This window comes from Sciurus vulgaris (assembly GCF_902686455.1).
Source record: "Sciurus vulgaris genome assembly, chromosome: 2".
Classification (NCBI taxonomy): domain Eukaryota; kingdom Metazoa; phylum Chordata; class Mammalia; order Rodentia; family Sciuridae; genus Sciurus; species Sciurus vulgaris.
In genome coordinates this window covers 14,340,832-14,358,396 of record NC_136462.1, presented here as the reverse complement: position 1 = coordinate 14,358,396, position 17,565 = coordinate 14,340,832, and the positions used below count along the sequence as shown (strand labels likewise).

The following is a 17,565-nucleotide window of genomic DNA, read 5'->3' as shown; positions in this document are numbered from 1 at the left end:
TTATTGTAAGAAAACAGTAAATTTTTATTTTATCACCAAACTGAGAGGATAATATACAAGATAAAACACAACATCTTCAAATTTTACCTGTTGTTTCTGGTATGCAGTATTAGGATTTATTTTGGACTCTAAAAGCAGAGAACCTATGAAAAAGAAAAACAAAACAAAACAAAACAAGACATTCCATTATGTTATTGCAAAACAGCAAAATTATATTCCCTTATATACATATTTCTTTTTTGAACATCAGATGCAATTTACACACAACTTCAGTTAAAGAAAAAAATTTAAAGCAATGTAAGTGTAAACATAATAACTTGTAACTTAAGAAATGTATTTTATACATGCTTACTTTGTTTTTTTGTTTTGCAGTGCTGGGGACTGAGTCCAGGGCCTTGTTCATGGCAGACAGGTGTTCCACCACTGAACTACACTCTCAGCTCCCATATGCTTACTTTTAACAAGACAGATATGACAATCTGAAGAGCAAACTGGATGGTAATAAAAATCTAAAAATTTATATGCAGCACAAGGGTACAGAAAACTGCACAAAGTCAAATGATCTAGGCTTATTTTTAATAAAATTAATTTTCTAAATTATTATTCTAACAATTGTACACATTTATGGGGCAGTGTAATAATTCCATATATGCATATAATGTACATGATCAAATCAGGCAGTTAGCTTTCCTATTGTCAACTTAAATTTTTTGATAATAACTGTACATATTTATGGAATATAGTGTGATATTACAATGTGTGCATACAATGTTTATTGATAAAATCAATAACATTTCCATCTCCTTATCATTGCTTTATGTTTTGAGCCTTTGAGCTCTTTTCAGTTGGTCTGGGTGTAAGTCTGTGACATACTGTGTGATTTGGAGAAACACGTTAAAATATGCAAATAAAGACTGTAACAGCATCTGATCCATGACCTCATACTAAGAATGAAATAAGAATTAATTTGCAAAATTTGACAACATAAAACATAAGCCACTACCCAAGGTTATACCCAAATTATATATCACCTTTAGAAAGTCTCATGTTTCTTTCATTTTTTAAAAATTATTATTGGGGGGTGGGTACCGAGGATTAAACTCAGGGCACACAACCACTGGGCCACATCCCCACACCTATTTTGTATTTTATGTAGAGACAGGGTCTCACTGAGTTGCCTGGCACCTCGCTTTTGCTGAGACTGGCTTTGAACTCGCAATCCTCCTGCCTCAGCCTCCTGAGTCACTGTACAGGTAGGTGTATGCCACTGCACCCAACTCATTTTTTATTCTTTTTTTTTTTTTTCCTCTCTTTTTTTTTGGGATACAGGGCCTCACTATGTTGCCCAGGATGGTCTGGAACTCACAGGCTCAAACCAGCCTCCTGCATCAGTCTCCCAAATAGCTGGGATTACAGGCATGTGCTACCACATCTGACGAATATTACTATTCTTTTCTATTCTTTTTAATGGTACTGGGGATCAAACCCAAGGATGCTCCACCACCGGGGTATATCCCCAGCCCTTGTTATTTTTAATTTTGAGACAGGGTCTGGCTAAGTTGCTGAGGCTGGCCTGGAACTTGCAATCCTCCTGCCTCAGCTTCCCAAGTAGCTGGGAGTACAGATGTGCACCACTGAACCTAACTCAATATTTCTTTTTCTTAATAAAGGACTAACAAAAACAAAACAACAAAAAGAAACAACAACAAGGAACTGCCATACTTCTCCATCTTCAAATAATCAATTTAATTCCTCACAATAAGCTAATTCACACATTTCTCTTTTTACCCTGGCAGTGGAAGGCTCATAATATCTAGAAAATAACCACACTTTCTGAGAAAGAGCAAATTTTGAGACATGAATTATACCTACCTTCTTTCTCATCAACCAGTTCTACTCGGGACACACAACCTGAAGACAAGTTCTGGCCCAAAATGCTTAAGCAGCAGCAGCTTCCTCTGCAGCTGTCTCGTACAGTGCTTTTGTTTCTTCTCATATTACAGCTGCTTTACCCACTCCAAATAGCAGCTAGATAATTGAGAAGAGTCAGTTGCCTTAACATTTCCAAACTTACCTTGCCTTTAGGCTAAAACTAACTTATTAATTTTATAATGCTGCCTATCAGCGAACTACTATTCACTAATTGTTCAGAATTGTTCAGAACAGTGCTGTTAGATACTGAGAACAATAAAACACCAGCATTTACCAAATTGCGATGACTCAATTTGTGAGTGTCCTGTGCACATAAACATCTTCCCACTTTCCACAATTCCTCCCACAGAGTCTGGCACAGGTGACCTGATTAACCCCAAATCTGTCTTATCCTGTCTGTACTTAAGATAACTGAATGTTCTAAGTAATTTCCCCCCCACAGGTACCCTCAAAGTTCCCCTTACTTAAAAATTTTTTTCTTCTTCTGCTCCTGCCCCACAACTATTTTTGGCTTACTAAAGTTCAGACAAGAATTTCTACATTTTAGGAAACGTTTAATATGCCCTTTTCCAAATTTTGCCAGATTAATTACAACAAAATTTCGATTGCTTTTACAATTCTCTTTACATACAATAATCAGGTTTTTAGCTTTGTGATGATTTAACAACTGTGCTATGATAACATCCATAACATGAAAAAGCAGGAGGTAAATTAACAGAACGTGTACAGGGTGAGGGTATAAGTCAGTGGTAAATAAAACACACACTTATTAGCCTATAAGAGGCCCTGGGTTCAATCCCCAGCACCACACACCACAAAAGAAAACACAAAACTAAAAGCCTTCCACTACCTTTGTGAAGTATTGTTTGAACTATTAAAACAAAAACTACGTTGTACTGTTATCCATTATAATCAACCATAGTCAAGTGTGTAATCCCAGCTACCTGGTAGGCTGAGGGAGGAGGCTGTCCAAGTTCAATGCCAGATGGGTAACTTAGCAAGACCCTATCTCAAAAAATAAATAAATAAAAAGGACTGGGGATGTAGATCAGTAATAAAGTGCGCCTGGGTTCAATCCTCAGTACCACAAACAAATAAACAAACAAACAAAAATCATACTAGGGACTTGCAGATCAAACAAACTTTTCAAAGATTAGTCAGGGAACACATGCAATTATACTTTAAACATAACTTTCTTAAAAAAAAGTATTATAGTAAAACCTCACATCCCCCAAAACAATCCATCTCTAGAAAACCACATAAGTAAAAATACAGTGCATAAAAGAACTAGGTTATTTTATAAAATTTTATTTTAGAAGACAGAAGAGGCTCAATGGCATAGAAGCAAACTGAGTGAGTAAATGCCTCTTTATAAGTATTAAAACTACACAAAATTACACGTATACAAAAGAAAAATTTGGACATCCACTGATAAATGATGATAAATTGTACATCACTAGAATGTAAAACTTTTAATTGTTCACACTGCAAACAATGCCATCAAGCGAAAAGCCAATGCAGAGAATGGGAAAAAATATTTGGAAATCATTATCTGATAAAGCATTCACATCCGGAATACATATGAATTCTTCAAATTCAATAATAAAGATAAAACAAAAAATGCACTTGGATAGATATTTCTCCAAAAAAGGAAAATCAAAAAGCATACGAAAAGATGGTCAATAGCACAGGCATTAAGAAAACACAAATCAAAACCACAAATGAGGTACCATTTCAACCTCACTGGGACTCTATAACGGAAGAAAAGATAGTAACAAGCTTTCACAACAATGTAAAGAAATTAGAATGCTCATACTTGCTGGAAGATAAAATGAAGCGATTAGGTAGCTCCTCAAAAAGTTATGTAGAGGGATTGGGGGTGCAATTCAGTGGTAGAACATGTGTTCAGAGTGCTAGATCATGAGGACCATACCATGGATTCAATCCCTAGCACTCCTTCCCCAAACCAAAAAAGTTTATCAGTTACCCTGCTACTCCACTCCTAATTATACACTCAAGAACACGCCCACACAAAAACATACAATGTATATAGCAGAATTTTTTATAATAGTAAATAGTGGAAGCAATTCAAATGTCCATCAACTGAAAATAAGTGGAAAAATAAAATGTGTTACGTCCACCCAATGAAATAGCTCTCAGCTAACTATACAAAGTCATGAAATTCTGACACACCTTAAATGAACATTGAAAACATGCTAACTGAAAGAAGCGTCACAAAAGATCACAAATTCTATGAATGTGTTTATATGAAATGTCCAGAATAGGTAAATTCATACAGATAGAAGAGAGATTAGTGGTTGTTTAGGGCTAAAGGGAAATGAAAATGATGGCTAATGGGAACATGATTTCTTCTAGAGGGGAGAAAATGCTCTAAAATTAGATTACAGTGATGCACACAAACTAATGGATATACAAAAACAACAAAAAAGAACCATAAACTTTGAATGTTTAAATTATTAAGTACATAAAAACTTTTAAAAACTGAGGAAGCAGGATTCTAGAATGCTGGTTATGTTCTGTTATTTCACGTGTGTTGGTTATTTTGGGCACGTTCATCATGTTGAACACATAATTTGCAAACCTTTTGGCGTACTTTTAAAAGTTTTAAGGTTTAAGATAAAAGGTCAACAACACATGGCACAGAGGAGTGGAGTTATCATCTTGAGCTGTGCTTTCAAGAAATGCATGCATGGGGCAGGGCACCACGGGCTTCTCTGCACTTGTAAAGTTTACAGCCACCATGGATGACCTCTTGTATTCCAGTCGGAAGATGCCAGGATCCTGTCCAGGGATGGAATAACCTTGGTAAGGACATTTGGGAATTGGAGCATTGGCACGTGTGGTGCCAAAATTCACCCCAAAGAGGCCCAAGACCACTGAGATAAAGATTGCAAAACTTAAGAAATGACTCTAGAGTCTTATTACATGTATGAAAATGATGTCAGCATTCCCAAAAAGTTCATTTTACACCAAAAAGTTTATTTTACACCAAGAACCCTACAAAAGTGGAAGAAATTTTCTAAAGTCTTATCAAATGAGGAACTACCAAACTTCAGATGAAAGATACTTTGTTACGACTACGTAGATTTTCCTACAAAGGGAAAGATGTCCAATATGTCACAGTATTGTTGACAATTCTCAGAAAGCTACAGATTAATGTTGAAACAATTACAACTAAAGAAAAAACACAATGCTACTGACGTTCCTGTTCTTACTGTAGAAGATAGGTGCCCTGACATGGGAGAATGGCACACTAAATCCTTTGGTTCGGCTTGCTGAGCAACTTTTACCAAAAGGTAAACAAATGGTGGCAGAGTTGGGTGCTGTGGAACATGCTAATAGCCATCTCTCAGCTACTTGGGAGGCCAAGGCAGGAGGATCTCAAGTTTGAGACCAGCCTAAGCAACTTAGTGAGACCCTGTCTCAGAATAAAAAGAAAAAGAAAAGAAGTTGTGGCAGAACCTGAAGTTACAGTCAAGGAAGGATGAGAATTTATTTGACAAGTTCCAACACGGCATCCCTGTGTTCATATTTTCAGCTGGTACCAGTGATGTACCAGAGGAAGTTATAGTCAAGCAGGTATTTACCATCCAAATGTCAAAGTGATAGCCAACTTCATAGACTTTGATGAAAGTGGGGTACTCGAAGGATTAATAGAAATAATCTAAGCATTTAACAAACATGGTGGTACCTTGAAGAATATAGAATATTTTAGTCAAGGGCTGGGGAGATAGCTCAGTTGGTAGAGTGCTTGCCTTGCATTGCACAAGGCCCTGGGTTCGATCCCCAGCACCGGGGAAAAAAGAGAGAGAGAGAGAGAGAGAATATTAGATGATAGCAACATAATTGTGCTGGGAGACTTCCAAGGAGATTTAAGAATGATAGATGGAAGAGTCAATGTTGAACACCTGAACACTGGATACCTACATAAGAACACATGTAGAGCTTATAGAAAAGCACAGGGACTTTTACGATATTTAGTAAAAGATGAATCATTAGAGGTGGCTAATTATCCTTTACAGAAGATTCTATGAAAATGCTTTCTTCAAGAGGACCTCTCCCATTGGTACAATAATTGATGCAATAATTGCTCATCTATTCATTTTGCTGAAAAGACTCTTATTTGTAATATATCCTTTATAATTTATATTTTCGGACATGGTAAATCCATCAACAGGAAGCTTCTTTTTCTCCACTTCTCAACATATTTATATATGAATGACACATTTAAAAAACATAAATCCAAACTAGAAAAATAATTCCTCATTTTTCCAACATGATCTTTGTAGTTCAAAAAGTTGTCATGCAGCTTTTAAAGAGTCTTTTTATACTGTGGGAAAGTTTGTAGACAAAAGACGGTTAAGACGATTTATTAAATAGTGAAACAAGTTGATTTTAACAACTGCTACATTTACAATTTGGGTAAATTACATTGATGGTGTATCACTAAAACTATGTTATATTTGGTTATTTTTTTCTGGGTACAAATCAATATTTACCAGAAAAGACTGGCACTGTATTTAAAGAACACCCAAAGACCTGTCACTGCTCATTACAAAATGTTGTAATTTGAAGCACTAGTAATAAATCTGAAAGGAAAAAAGAGAAAAGAAACACACACCTGACTTTACAGCTACTAAAAGCAAAACCCCAGCAATGGGATGACATTGTCAGCTACCTAATCCCCATTAGAATTATTTTAAGTACCAGGTCCTTTTTTCATTTTCTTCAAAAAACTTTCTCAGTAGTGACACAGAGTTCACATAATTAGAAAGGAAAACATTACAAGTTCCCTCCCAAAGTCCTGGCTAACACAAGAGTATACAAGAAACTTCTGGCAGTGTTAATGTTTTTTTCTGGATAATTCAGGATGTTAGAGGAAAATACCTCTCATGAAACCCATTTCGGCCATCTTACATAGCTTTGGGCTAAGACATTTCAGGAAGTCCAGTTTTGTTTCCAATACCATACCTGCTCTAAGAGATAAGGAGGGGGAAGCAAGGAAAACAGTCTTTCAATTTGGGAGCTAAGTCAGCTATTAAGACACATTACTGGTTTTATTCAGAGTCAATCTAGTAGGTATTCCTCTGCCATCTACTAGTCCCTATAGGGTCAAGTTACGAACACCTCTCTAATGAACTGAAAAAGTTTTACTATGTATTAACAATCCTTCCTCCCTTAAGTTTTTTTTTTTTTTTTTTCCTATCAATTATTATAGCTACAATACTAGGAACAGTAATTCTATCCTAGTAGTATGGCTATGGACGGGAATACAGAGTTCAACTTTAGGTCAGAGGTATTTACCACTCCAATAGGGGGAAAATCAGCAGTATGACCCTTAGTAGAAAACAGAAGGTTCTCACCAAGAGCAGCAAATGGATGCTTCTGATAAGGGGTATGCCCGAAGTAACTTAATAACTGAACACAATCAAGACCTGCCGCGTTCCCCACCCAACTAATTCGTGAAACACATCTATTATCTCCAAGGAAGTTCATGCCCCATCTCCCAAGAGACACCCCCCCAACACACACAAACAACCTCCACTCCTCCTACACATCTGAGAGTCACAAAGACCAGAGAAAGATTCCTCTACAGAAATTCCAATACTGCCAGGCATGGTGGTGTAAATCTACAATCTTGATGACTCAGGAGGCTGGGACAGGAGGATTACAAGTTTGAGGCCAGCCTTGACAACTTAGTGGGACCCTGTCTCTAAATTTAGGGGACAGGAGGAAGGCATGGGTGGGGCTGGGAATGTAGCCAGTGGTAGAACATCGTTGGATTCAATCTCTAGCACTACGAAAACCAACACACAAACTCAAATACCAAGACCGGAGAAAGATCAGGAAGGAAAGAGAGATAAAGCAAACTCAAGAAAATGATCAGGCAGGTGTCCTTAATTCACATTCACTATTTCCATGACTGAAAATTAGCACAATCTTTAGACATTTTATTTACCTGCCAAACACACTTCCAACAAGTCTTCTAAACAATTACCCTACACCTTCAAATAGGCACCAAAGAAGATAAATAGATTTCATTAGCACCGGCTGTAACGGCAAAAAAACCAAATTCTCTATACCATCAGTTCTCAAAGCCTGATCTGGAGACACTAGGTGGGGTCTGGAAAGTCATAATGGCACTAAAAGGTTATTTGCCTTTTTCACTCAATTCTCTCACAAAGCCTACAGAATATATGAAATGCCGAAGCAGATAAGAACATTGGTTTTTTTAAAAAATTCATCCACATGTCAAGGAGATTTGCAAAAAAAAAAAAAAAAAAAAAAACTCACTAAATTGTTTTAGAAAATTATTTTTCTTTAAAAATACTATTTTTCAAAATGTAATATTAAAAAAAAAACTGTTTAAGTAAATTAATGTTTCCAGTGAAGTCTCAGGTTTAATTTCTAAATGGCTGGTATCAATAGATACAACCTAAATGAAAGAGCGTCTGGGGATCCTGAATTTAAAAGTATAAATGCACCCTACGGGGAAAAATTTGAGAAATACTATCAACAGGGTACTACATGAGTTAAATACATGTGGAATACTATGCTACCTCCCCCCACTTTTTGGGGGGACACTGGGGATTTAACCCAGAGCTTGCACGTGATAGGCAAATGCTCCACCACTGAACTATATCCTCAGTCCTTTTAACTTTTTTTTTTTTTTTTTTTTTTTTTTGAGTCAGGCTGTCAAAAAATTGCCCACAATGGTCTTGAACTTGTGATCCTTCTGCCTCAGTCAACTAAGTAGCTAGGAGAAAAGGTGTGCACCACTGCACCCAGCATATGCTTCTTTTAAATGAGACAAATCTGTATATCCTGACTTAAACAAATGCCCAAAATATACTGATAATGGAGGTCTATATACTCAGAATGTTACTAAGACAACTGCAGGTAGGAGGTGTATTATACTGTTAGCAAGAAAAAGTGATACTAAAACAAACTGTACAACTATGAGTATCAATAATTAGGTCTAAAAATGTCCCCCCCTGCTTCATAACATCTTGGTTCTATAAAATGAAATGTGAGGGCCTTTCCTGTAACCTGTTGCCAACCACCAGTAAAACAAAACACTTCTGTGGATTGGTAGCTTGTAGTGCACAGTAAGGTATAATTTACAAAGTCTCAGAGAATTCAAAAGTAGTGGCCACAGCAACTATTTTACAATGGAAAGACTTTACATTAAAAAAAAAAAAAAAAATCTAGCTGGGCATGGTGGTGCATACCTATAATCCCACTACTCATGAGATTGGAGACAGGAGGAGACAAGTTCGAGGGCAGCCTCAGCAACTTACTGAGGCCCTAAGCTACTTAGATCCTGGGAAAAGGGAAGGAAGGGGAGAGGATGGGAAGGGAGAAAAGACGGACAGACAGGGGACAAAGCTCAGTGGTAAATCCGTGGGTTCAATCTCATAAACAGAATAAATAAATAATCTGAATTTTGGGTTGAGTGTAGAAAAACAGACCACTAAAGTAAACTATTCAAAGAATCAATATGGCAAGATTTATGGTTAGTAATAATGATACCCACCTCAGAGTGTTATAATGAGTATTAACTGAAAATTTATACTGAAGCAACTATCCCACTATCTAGTAATAACCAGTCCTCAATATTTGGGAGTTTCAGCGCATATACTATCACTAAACTGTTGTACAGCAGAAAAATGAGCGCTAATAATAGTGATCCAGAAACATATTACAAGTGAAAGATAATCAACATAGGTTCATTATACTGTTTAGAAAAATAATTTATTTAGTAAACATTTCATAAAAATTGTTGACATTTAAAAATTTCCAGTATGCAGTTTTATTTAGCTGGAAAACTCATTTGTATAGATCTGACATCCTTTCACTAGAAAAATGAGTTGGTATAGAAAATGCCTACAATTTTTATGGTTCTCAATCAATAGTGAATCAGATTCAGGTAGTCTGGGAGTATCTGGGGTTGAAAAACTTTGGTCCTGGCATTAGTTTTAATTTGGATAAATACTGAAGGATTCCAACAAATAACTCCAACTGTCACTCCTAAGTAAGCAGTTCAACCTGTCAATTTCTCCAGAATACTGACCTCATCGATAGACAAAGCAAAGGGCAAGGATTAGGTACTATGCTTCAATAGTGGGAAGAAAGTACTAGCCATCAAAAAAGAGTTATTGGGGTGGCGGATAGCTCAGTAGTAGAGAGCTTGCCTAGTATTTGCAGGACTCTGAGTTCCATTTCCAGCAATGCAAAAAGAAACAAAAAACAAACAAAAAACAGAACCTAAAACTATCATCTGGGTTGGAGACTAATGTATGCTTTAAACCTATTTTGGTTCTGCTCTATGTTACAAGCTCCCTTTTTTATTTTTTGGCTCATAATTTACATAATGGCATTTAAAAACTGAAGAGGCTGGGCGTGGTGGTACATGCCTTTAACCCAGGGACTCAGGAGGCTGAGGCAGGAGGACCCCAATTTGAGGCCAGTCTCAACAACTTAGTGAGGTCCTGATTCAAAATAAGGCAAAAAGAGCTGGGGATGTAGTTCAGTAGCAGAGCCTCTGGATTAAGCTGCCACAACACAAACCCCATCAGTCACAAGCAACAGAAAAGTAATGTTTTGGTTATCTGAGGACAATCAATAAAGCTGATGTACACAAGGAAAAAATGTTTAAGTAATCATTTCAAAGTGAAATACCTTCCTTCCCCAGTAGTGACACCCAGCTCTTCTTAGTAACTAAGTATACATTTGGAATGCTTACTGTATGCAAGATACTGTACTGCCCTTACTCAGAAGAACAGCAATAAAACATGCTGATGCTACCTGTTCATTTCTCTCACCATAGCAGCAAAAAATAAAGACTTCTCCATCAAAGGTTTTGTGACCTCCTGTTCTTAGGGGTAGAGGCAGACCCACCTACAATCAAGATAGAGTTCTGTAACTTTCTATCAAGAGACAGCAGCACAGGCTTCTAGTTTTATCGTTAGCAAGCATTTCTACTTTGACTATTTCCCCCATGTCTCACTTTCTTCTTGTCTGGAACAGTGAGAATTTAATCTGTTTAACTATTGAGGCAAGTCAGATCACAGACAAAATTATTTTGAAATTTTAACAGTTTACAAAACTTAAGGTAAAAATCAAATATGAAACACTGTTCTCAAAGTTGGGCATGGTGGCATGTGCCTGTAGTCACAGTTACTTGGAGACAGAGGTGGGAGGCTCACTTGGCCTAGGCAAAAAAGCAATACCTTATCTCAAAAATCACAACAAATTAAAAAGGATTTTTCTTGATTTTAAGCGGGTAATCCAGAATAAAAAGCACGGATGTGATTTTATGTCAAAAGACATCCGGGGCTGGGGAGATAGCTCAGTCGTTAGAGTGCTTGCCTTGTAAGCACAAGGCCCTGGGTTCGATCCCAAGCACTCCCCCCCAAAAAAAAGACAACCTTAAGGAGTTGGGGGAATCATTGCCCATTGTTAGAGTGCCTGCTTAGCATGTGCTAGGCTGTGGATTCAACCCCGAGCACCACTCATACACAAAGATATCCTTCAGGTGGGCATGGTGGTGCAGGTCTGAAATTCCAGCAACTCAGGAGGCTGAGGCAGGAGGATCATAAGTTGAAGGTCAGCCTCCGCAACTCTGCAATTTAGCAAGACCCTGGGTATAATCCCCAGTACCAACACCCCCCCCCCAAAAAAAACCTGCTAGGAATAAAACATTTATTTGTTTATATGGTGGTTTATTCCCCAGATTAAACTCAGGGGCACTGAGTCACATCCCCAACCTGTTGTTTGTTTTCACTTTTTATTTTGAGACAGGGTCATGTTAAATTGCTCAGTCTGGCCTCAAACTTTTGAACCTCTTCCCCTCAGCCTCCCAAGTCACCGTGATTACAGGCATGTGCCGCCACTCCCAGCTTAAACATTTACTGTGTTTAGAGAAACAGACTAAAAACCTACAGAATTGTGGGAAATAGTCAATCCCTTTGATGTGTATTTTGTAAAAAAAATTCAGAAAAAAAAAAAAACTCTTAAAATTAGTAGGGGCTGGGGTTGTAGCTCAGAAGTTGAGCACTTGCCTAGCACGTGTGAGGCACTGGGTTCGATCCTCAGCACTACATAAATATAAATAAACAAAATAAAGGCATTGTGTCCACTTACAAATAAAAAAAAATTTTAAAATACAATTAGTAGGTCTAGCCCAAGCATGGAAAAACTCAATAATTTTAAGTTTCTATTGTGTAAATGACTCATTTATGGAAAATCAGAAATACTCCCATTTTGTTTATCACAATAAAAAAAATTATCACATATCCTCTAGTGGAGGACAGGGGAAGCACATGATAATGGGTGACCCAAACTAGCAATTAACACAGTTAACTTTCAGATGTAGCTCAAAAATATTAAATTATGGGCTGGGGATATAGCTCAGTTGGTAGAATGTTTGCCTCGCAAGCACAAGGCCCTGGGTTCAATCCCCAGTACCGCTAAATAAATAAATAAATAAAATAAACTATAACTTTGAATGTTTGGACTAAAAGTTATTTTCATTTCCTTTGAAATAAACCTTGAGATCAAGAAAAAAACATCAAATGCTTTAAATTTACTGTAGTTAATGAAACTGACTTCCACCATAGGCTAGATTTCTCACTCAAATTTAGACCATCACCCCTAAACTGAATGTTGACCTTGCACCAATTCGGTTAAGTAAATTACTTACCATCTCTGAGCCTCAGCTTTCCTATCTGCAAAATATGACTAATTATAGTACCTACATAAGAATTGTTTTAAGAATTGCTTATGAATTATGTAATTAAGTCAATACAAGTAAACTGCTTAAAGAATACCAGGCACATAGTGGGCACTGGATCAAATTTCACTATTATTATAACTGCTTGAAATTTTCATGTTAGGAAAACAAAAGTTAATCATCAAGCTAAAGATTACTTCACAAGTATCCCGGAACTTTTCTAAATCCACAAATATACAAGAGTAGCTGGGTGCAGTGGCGCATGTCTGCAATCCCAGTGACTCAGGAGGATCATGTGTTGGAGGCCAGGCTTGGCAACTTGTGAAACCCTGTCTTGGAAGGGGAAAAAACAAAACAACAACAAAAAAAAGGGTGGGGAGAGTGTGTCCTGGCATGTTGGCCCTAGGCTGGAATCCCAGCAACTTGGGAGGCTGAGGCAGGAGAGCTGCAATTTGAGGCCAGCTTCAGCAACTAAGCCAGACCCTGTTTCAAAATAAAAATTAAAAGGACTAGGGATGTAAATCAGTGGTAGAGTGCCCCTGGGTTCAATTCCCAGTAAATGGGAGAAAAAAAAAATTGCAAGTTCAGCTTTCTTTTCCTATGAGATAAAAATTAAAGATACTTTGTGTTAGCCATTCAACCTGCTTTACTGCAGAACCCCCAAACTTCCAAATGGAAGGAATTACAAGTTATTTTCTAAGTAGTAAAAACAAATGGGGAGAAAAAAAAAAAACCCTACCAGTTCTTTATAATGTCTTATTAGTAGAGTTCGGTTCCCTGTAATAAGTACTATGACATTATTCTAATGCTCATAAATACCTTTAAAGGCCTCTTTTCAAGAACCAAATAAGACACATGATGTGAAGCTATATACATAAACTCTAACATGAAATTTCAAAAAATTGGTCTAAAATATACATACTTTCATCTCAAAGGTAGCTAACTGGGTGCTGGAGGTGTGGTGCAGTAGCAGAGCCCCTACCCCACTCCAGGCACCGGGCTCTTTTCCCAGTACCCCCCACCACTCCAAAAAAGCTAACCAAACCTAAAAGCCCATACTTCAACTATGTAAAAAGTTTTCCACCTGTACACAGATGTAGAGGCAGAGTAACTTCTGACATTCAAGTTGTATTCTAAGGAGGCAAAAAATAAGTCAGTTCTCTGAAAAGTATATCCATTACATTAAAAACTTTAAATGCCCCTAAAAGGAAATAAATTTTCCCAGGTTTTAAGTTATTTTAAATAACTCTATAAAAGATAAACCGTGAGTCATATAACCCAAATTACCTTTCTCAAATTTGATCAAATACCAATGATCCTAGGCTCTTCTATAACAGAAGACTCTAGTTTTTTTATGAAATTAAAAGTTCTGGGTAAATCCAACGAAGAAATTTCTTCAAATAATTTGTAACTAATTCAGATACAGAACTACAATCATAATAAACTGATATAATTAGCTACAATAAAATCATAGACTAATGTAACAAGACAGGTGGAGATGGACAATAACTACTTTCACATTTGGAAGAAAAAAAATCTGAAGTTAGTTTTACCCAATTGTGAACATTTCCTTTAACATGAAATTCACAGAATGCCATTGAGGTTAGTGACCATCTCTTAACTCTAAAAGGGAGTTAAGTCTTTTAAAATGCGAAACCCTGTTATTTTCGAACTACTTGTTCTTTGGACCTTGAGGGTTGTTTCAAAGTACCTGCAACAAGGACCTAGTGCAGATTCAAAAGGTTTTAGAAGTAGCTATCAACTTCTCCCCACCTGTTAACCAAATCAAATCATGAACACACATTCGAGCAACCAAAAAAGCTCGCAATAAGATGATTCCAAGATTGCAGGAACCTTACACACATTAAGAAAGAAAAAAAAAATCCTGCATTCCAACAAAAAAGACAGACAACGCTGGTGAACACAAACCTATCCTCACAAAGCAAAACACCATTTTGTTGGCTAAGCGTGGAGTTACCAGACCCACGAATCAGTGTGGCCACTCAGCAACAGGATCAGAAAGATGCAGTCGAAATGTTACAAAAGAAAACGAAAGAGACACGCACTCAGGGAAATGTTCCTCAAAGCGTGCGGCAGCTAAGAACTTTCTTTGCTCAAACCAAAGTTGCCCGCCTGCTTTACAGATGGGTGAACTAAGGCTGGCCGGACTCATCAGTGCCTTTCTCAAGGTCACTCTAGTGCAAAAGAAGAGTGCGCTCGGCCTCCGATCCCAGGTCCCCGACCTCTCCACGCTCACGGGCCGCACAACTCAAAGTACTTGGCTGTCCTCGAACCCTAAAAGCCACCAGGCACTGGGAGAGAGCAGACACCTCGCGCGCGCTCCGCGGAGCCCCCGGTACACCGCCCCTCGGTTCTCGCGGGGCGAGCGCCACTGCACCCAACCACCAGGGAGGTGGCCCCGCGCCGTGGGGTGGCGAGGATCCCGCCGCGAGAGGCTGCACTCACCGTCGCTCTCGGCCCTGACAAGCAGGGACATGCCCTTCAGCCGCTCCACGTAGCCGGACGACACATGCCCGGTGCCCCGGTCGTCCCACTGCCGGTCCTCGTTGAGCGTGTAAACCTTCACCCGCCGCCGGGTGTCGGTCATCGTGCCGACCGGAGGCCGGGGCGGGAGCCCGGCCACAGTCGCCCAGGAACGGGGTCCGGGAGAGGCGGGCGCCCGCAAGCGGAGGACTCCCGGGCCTCACTGCTGCCGGTGACCGCCGCGGGGCCTCGCCGCCGCCCGCATGGCCAGTTCCCGGGCCCGAGCTCTGGGCCGCCGACTTCTCTCGCCTCCGGCTCCGCGGCGCTATTGTCCAGGCCCGGCCGCACGGCAGCCCCGAGAGGGGCACGCGGGGCTGCGGAGCCTCCCGCCCCGCCGCGGTAGGAACGCGGGGCTCCGGTCACTGCCCGGCTCCCGCCTCCGCCATGATCTCAGCCAAGCCGCTTCCCGCGCCGCCACCGCCTCCTCAGGCCGCCGCCGCCGCCATTTTTTCCTTCCTTGTACCTGGCCTTGCCTCCGCGCCCAGTAGCCCCACTCCGCTCCCCCTGCTTCAAATGTCCGAAGCCGACGGGCGCCTGCTCTTGCTGCAACTGCTAACACCGCCCGAGAGACTCCGAACGCCCCCGGCCGCCGCAGCGCCCCTGGCTGCTGAAAGTCGCTTTCCCTTCTTCACTGCCACCGCCTCTTCCGTCTTCCTCACCGAGCCAAAGCCGCCGCCATCTTGGCTCGCCCCTCAAAAGCGGCGCGCGGGGCCACCCAGGCAGCAGCTGCAGGGGCCGCCAGTCGGCCCCACCATTTAAAGAGACAGGAGCGAGGCCAGCAGCCTCGCTGCGGCGGAGGCTTCGCACGGAGGCGGAAGGCGGACGCGGAGTTGCCGAGGTGGCGGGAGCGCCGGGAGCGGAGGAGGCGGGACGCTGGTCGCGCCGGTGACGGCCCGGGACTCCCTCGCGTTTCCCTGCACGCACCGTCGTGTGTGCGCAGGGCGGCGTGTGCGTCCGTCGCGCCCTGTGTTCGTCATCAGCTCCGCTCCGGGGTTCGGAAGGGGCGTGGAATCCGCCTCGGGCCTCGGCGCGTTGGCCGGCGTACGGGCTTGGAGGCCGCACGCCACCTCTGCCCCTGCCCGGCGGGCGCGGGTAGCTTGGGCCTGGGGCTTCCGTGCGCGGTGTGCGCGCCTCGGACAATGTTCTCCGGCCGCCGTGGGCGGGATTCGGCACTCGGGACCTGCCCGGAGCGCGGGGTCCCGAGCCGCCAGCGGTCTCCTTTAGGATGGACGCGATGAGCTTCCGGGATAGGTCAGACTTGTGCAGCGAGGTTCGCGCAGGCCTGGGGAGGTGCCGTGCAGCGCGCACTGGCGTGGCGAGCCTAGAAACTTGTGACGGCTTTCGTTTTCTGGACCTGGGACTGAGCCGCGAGGGCCAGTTCTAAAAGCTCAGTGCAGTGCAGCTGCTGCCTGCGTTCCTCTATCCGTTATTAGAACTGATGTTTCCTAGCCCTCCTTGTTGCAAAAAGACCTCGAAGGCCCCAATTGGTACCGTAATAATCAGGGTAAGTAATTCTCAGCGTTGGGGCCTTCATCCCCCACAACTGCAGAGACAAGTCCGAAACTCAACACTTGTCAACAAAACTGGAAAATTATGAAAACAAAAGTAGTTCATTTTTTTCCTGAAAAGCAAACTCAGTCCTTTAGCTGGGCGTGGCGAAGTCCGGGGAAAGTCGCCCCCGAATGTGGTACCATGGTACGCTGATTATTTAAGTTAAAGGGCCTTGGACATCGGCAGATGCTGGAAGAGGCTACACTGATAGTCCCTCTTCTGCCTGAATTCTGTTCCCACAAACGCCATTTGCTTCACCCCCACCCCACTCCAATATCGCAGGAAAGAAGAGGGGGATGAAACCACACCTCCGTAGGCATTGTCAAAACGACTCATTCAAATTCCAAAAGAAACCGTTGACAAACTAATTTGTCTTCTGGGCCCATTCTTCTCACCTAAAATCATTTATTATTCCAAATTGCCTACACTCTCCATTTCCCTGACTTCATATCAAGAGGGTATTCAAACCCCAACCATCTGCTCTTCTTCCAAGTTTCATATTCTGTATGAAATACAAAACATGCAAATATGTTGCATGTTAAATAGAAGTTGTAGGCTATTGTTTTGGACTAAGCTCATGGATTAATACTCAAAAATGGAACTAAAAATCAAACAAAGGTCCAAGTCACCAGGAGATAAGAGACCAGGATAAGCCAGAGACAATAGCCAAACTTCCCATAGAGGATAGTTTCCATCCACATGATTAATGAAGCTCCTTCTGCTTTAAACTCTTACACAAAAAGAAGTGACCTGAAGTAACCCAATGTTAACCAATAGTTAAT

General features: G+C 40.8%; 1 protein-coding gene and 1 long non-coding RNA gene across 3 annotated transcripts in view; one reads left to right on the top strand and one right to left on the bottom strand.

The window, feature by feature from the left end:
* The window catches only part of PPP4R3A (protein phosphatase 4 regulatory subunit 3A), a 42,989-nt gene extending 26,781 nt beyond the window's left edge, over window positions 1-16,208 (bottom strand). The window contains exons 1-2 of one of the 2 annotated variants that reach the window (XM_079127625.1): window positions 15,155-16,208; window positions 88-143 (exon numbers count right to left, since the gene is read on the bottom strand). In XM_079127625.1, coding sequence (XP_078983751.1) covers window positions 88-143; window positions 15,155-15,296 — 198 coding nt within the window. In that variant the 5' untranslated portion in view covers window positions 15,297-16,208. The remainder of the gene's footprint in view (window positions 1-87; window positions 144-15,154) is intronic. The other variant, XM_079127626.1, reaches the window with a different exon arrangement.
* Window positions 8,255-13,421, top strand: LOC306654275. The gene is made up of 2 exons (XR_013761918.1): window positions 8,255-10,997; window positions 11,380-13,421. It is a non-coding gene; the product is annotated as an uncharacterized lncRNA (long non-coding RNA).
* Window positions 16,209-17,565: the final 1,357 nt, after the last annotated feature.